Source organism: Condylura cristata, unplaced genomic scaffold, assembly GCF_000260355.1.
Source record: "Condylura cristata isolate star-nosed mole 26May11 unplaced genomic scaffold, ConCri1.0 scaffold00015, whole genome shotgun sequence".
In the NCBI taxonomy this organism is placed as follows: domain Eukaryota; kingdom Metazoa; phylum Chordata; class Mammalia; order Eulipotyphla; family Talpidae; genus Condylura; species Condylura cristata.
This window is the reverse complement of record NW_004567116.1, coordinates 34513144-34516983: the sequence shown is the minus strand read 5'-3', so window position 1 is coordinate 34516983 and position 3840 is coordinate 34513144. Positions and strand designations below refer to the sequence as shown.

General features: G+C 34.3%; 1 protein-coding gene across 1 annotated transcript; it reads left to right on the top strand.

Moving 5' to 3' along the window:
- Nucleotides 1-2124: 2124 nt before the first annotated feature.
- LOC101631357 (olfactory receptor 491) lies at nucleotides 2125-3057 on the top strand. The gene has a single exon (XM_004683610.2). It carries the CDS (start codon nucleotides 2125-2127, stop codon nucleotides 3055-3057), a length of 933 nt encoding a protein of 310 aa, XP_004683667.1.
- Nucleotides 3058-3840: the final 783 nt, after the last annotated feature.

The window sequence follows — 3840 nt, the reverse complement described above, 5'->3', positions numbered from 1 at the left end:
TGAAATTTTTAGGTCACTAAAATAAGTGATACTGATGTTTTTAATTTTATAGTATTTCATCATTCAAATACTAAATGAGGTCATTTAGTATTTGCTCATTCAAATACTAAATGAGGTCATTTAGTATTTGCTCATTCAAATACTAAATGAGATCATTTAGTAATATTTTCAAACTTCCATTTTATCAATCTAATAAATATAGCTTGATTTTCAAATTTCTACTGAGTCATTTTATGCCCTGATCATTGCATTAGACTGTGGTAATTTATCTATTTCTGCCTTTATTATTTGTAATTGATTCTGTTGACTTAGAACTGTCTTAAATCTCTTGATCTCTGCAATGAACACACAGAGAAGTTATGAACTCAGAAAAACAATGGGAAACACCATGAAGTTGGCCTTTTCATAAATACAAATCATAAATATCCTACTTAGAGCATATACTACACTTCTTTTGAATTATTGCTTAAACAAAAGTATCTAGAAATGGGATTATCTTAAAGTATACATGTGTTTCTGGTAATGTCCCCATTTTATTATCCAATTTATGAAAGTTACTAGTTCTAATAAAAAATTATGAAGAGTTAAATGTCCAAAATTAGTGTGAGTTAACTAAGTTTAAAAGCTATATTAAAATATATACAAAGAAAAAAGTCCTGTAAAAGAATACCCAATTGATAATATTTAAATTTTGTGATATTGATAGTGCCCTAATATGAAATAAATGCTTTTTTAAATATTCCAGTGTTTTCCAACATTAGTTAAAGAAGAAAAATATTACTTTATTTTGTTCAAATTCTTTTTTATTGAAGTAACACTGCAGTATAACATCATGTAGGCTTCTGATGTGCATGATTATGAACTTGTATATATTATATTCTGAAGGCCCAACTCCATCTTCCACCAAGCAATTGGCACCTTATACCTAAATTTTTCATCCCCTTTACTTTCTCTTCTCTTAACCACTGGTTTGATCTTATAGCTTCAAAGTTAATTTCAGTTTTATTTAGATCAATCATTTGTTTCATTATGTACTACAGATAAATGAAATCACATGAAGTTTGTCTTTCTTTGACAATTCTGTCTTCATTGTCTTATGTCTACAAGACCTGAGTCTCTAAAACCTGGTTTTCCACAGCCTATTAATTACACTAATCATGTATTTAGTTTTCAACATGTTCTTTAGCCTATTTTATTCCTAAGGATGAGTTATCTGTCATATGTAAAAATACAGCGTTATTGATATTATGAATAAGTTGGGAAGAATGAAATATAAACAAACTACAGAAACCATAACCCAGGATAAACAATGATAATTTTGATACTTCAAAAGTTGATGTCAACACAAAGGCATTAACCATTAAGAGTTAGAGAAGGTTTTGGATAAAAATGAATCTTAATAGATAAGGAGAAATCACACCAGGTAATGATGGTGGAGGTGGGAAGTAGTCAAGCAGGAGACAGAGAAAATCAAAGGCTAGAGATGCTAGAGAACATTGCAGTGACTAAGTAGTTCAGGAAGGTTGGATAAGTACATGTGTTGGGTGAAAATATTCTCAGGAATAGGCAAAGAATCAAATATATGTGAGATATATATAAGACAGTATATTTAGAACAGTATGTGGTGCTAAAGAGGCTAGGTTCATTGTGAAGTAGGACAAAGGAAGAAAAAAATGTGATATTCTTTATAGTTTGGCAAGCAATCAGAAAGCAGATACACTGTGATCTAAAAGAGGACAAGAAGAAAGGTTAAGATGATAAAATACACATATAGACAATAAAGAGCAAAATGACCAGATATGGAGAATACCAGTATATTAGTTGGATTTCCAACTGGAGACATCTAATACAGTCAGTGAACTATTTATCCGGACGTTGAGAGAATCTGTCCAGATGTCAAAGATGAAAGATAAAATAAACACTATCACCAAAATCCCAGTGAGGGTGGGTGAATTAGCCTGTTTTTTTGCAAAGAGGAATCAAACAAAATCCTGAACACATGTTTACAGGCTAGGTAGAGGGAGAAAGAAGTCTGAGAAATAACCAAAGAAAACCAGCAATGTGTTTCAAAAGCATGAAATAAATAAATATTCACATTTCCCTCAACAGGTATCATTCACAGAGATGGAGGTTGGAAACCGCACCACCAGCGTGACAGAGGTCATCCTCTTGGGGTTAACAAAGGACCCTATGCTTTGTGCCATCTTCTTTGTTATTTTTCTAGTATTCTATACTGTTACTTTGGTAGGCAACATCAGCATAATCACATTAATAAGAACCTGTTCCCAGCTTCATACACCCATGTACCTCTTCCTCAGCCATTTGGCTTTTGTAGATCTTGGGTTTTCCTCTTCAGTCACACCTATAATGCTTATAGGATTCTTTAGATATGGAATGGCCCTCCCTGTTACTGGCTGTGTAGCCCAGCTTTGTTTTGTGGTCTTGTTTGGGACAGCTGAGTGCTTCCTGCTGGCTGCCATGGCCTATGATCGCTACATGGCCATCTGTTCCCCACTACTCTACCCCACCAAGATGTCCCCCAGAGTCTGCATCTTCTTAGTGGGAGCTTCTTACTTTGGTGGGTGTGTGAATGGTGGAACATTTACTGGTTGCTCAGCGAGTCTGTCTTTCTGTGGCCCAAATAAGGTAGACCACTTTTTCTGTGACTTCTCCCCTTTAGTGAAACTTTCCTGTTCTGATGTCTCTATTATTCAAATTATCCCTTCCATTTCTGCTGGATCCATCATTGTGGTTACTGTGTTAGTCATCTCTCTCTCTTATGTCTTCATCCTTGCCACCATCCTGAAGATGCGCTCCACAGAAGGACGACACAAGGCCTTCTCCACCTGCACCTCCCACCTCACAGCAGTCACTCTCTACTATGGGACCATCACCTTCATATATGTTTTGCCCAAATCTACCTACACAATTTACCAGAACAAAATCATATCTGTGTTCTACACAGTGGTGATCCCCATGCTGAATCCCCTCATTTACAGTCTGAGGAACAAAGATGTCAAGGATGCTCTCAGAAAGGCAACTGTCAGAAGATCTTAATATACATTCCTAGTATTGCAGTTAGGACCTACAAATGCTACTTAAATGGCTGATTATATTAAAATCATAGTTCTGATTCTTACCTTTAGACACTTACAAAGCAATGTATAGATAACTTCATACAGTGATGGTGGTGGTAATACTCATAACTATTTGAACATCTCTAGGTGCCAAACCCTCTATTTACCAAACAGTAATTTGCACTTACTATTCTAAGGACTTATTGCTTAGAACAGTAGAAACCTAGAAAGTAATTTCTTAGTATTGCATAGAAAGTTGCACTATTCTAAAACACTTTTATAAACACATTTAATATACTGAGTGGTTTATTTATTACAAATATTCTATAAAGACATACTATTATTTCTGTATTACAGGTCAATCAATCACCTGAAGCACAGAGACATTAAGTTATCAAAAATCATGCAGGTAGGAAATTATAGGGCCCGTGTTTGAATCTTAAAGTCTGGACACAAACCCATTGTGGTCTCCATTTAATTGTCACAGCATTTCAATGATAGAATAATATGCACTTCCCTTGATCTACAGATTAGGATATAGATGATTTGATGGGATGATTTGATAGTTTTTTTTTTTTCAGAGATAATATGAATTTAAGACCACAAATTACTGATTCCTAGAAGGCATGAGTAGGGTAATACAAATTAAAAATAAAATTTTATTTTCTATCTATATTTTGAACAAAAGGTCCCCATCATAGGTAGTTCTAGGGTATGCTAGGTTGTGATGAGTCTAAAATAAGGAAAAATAAAATATTGGAAA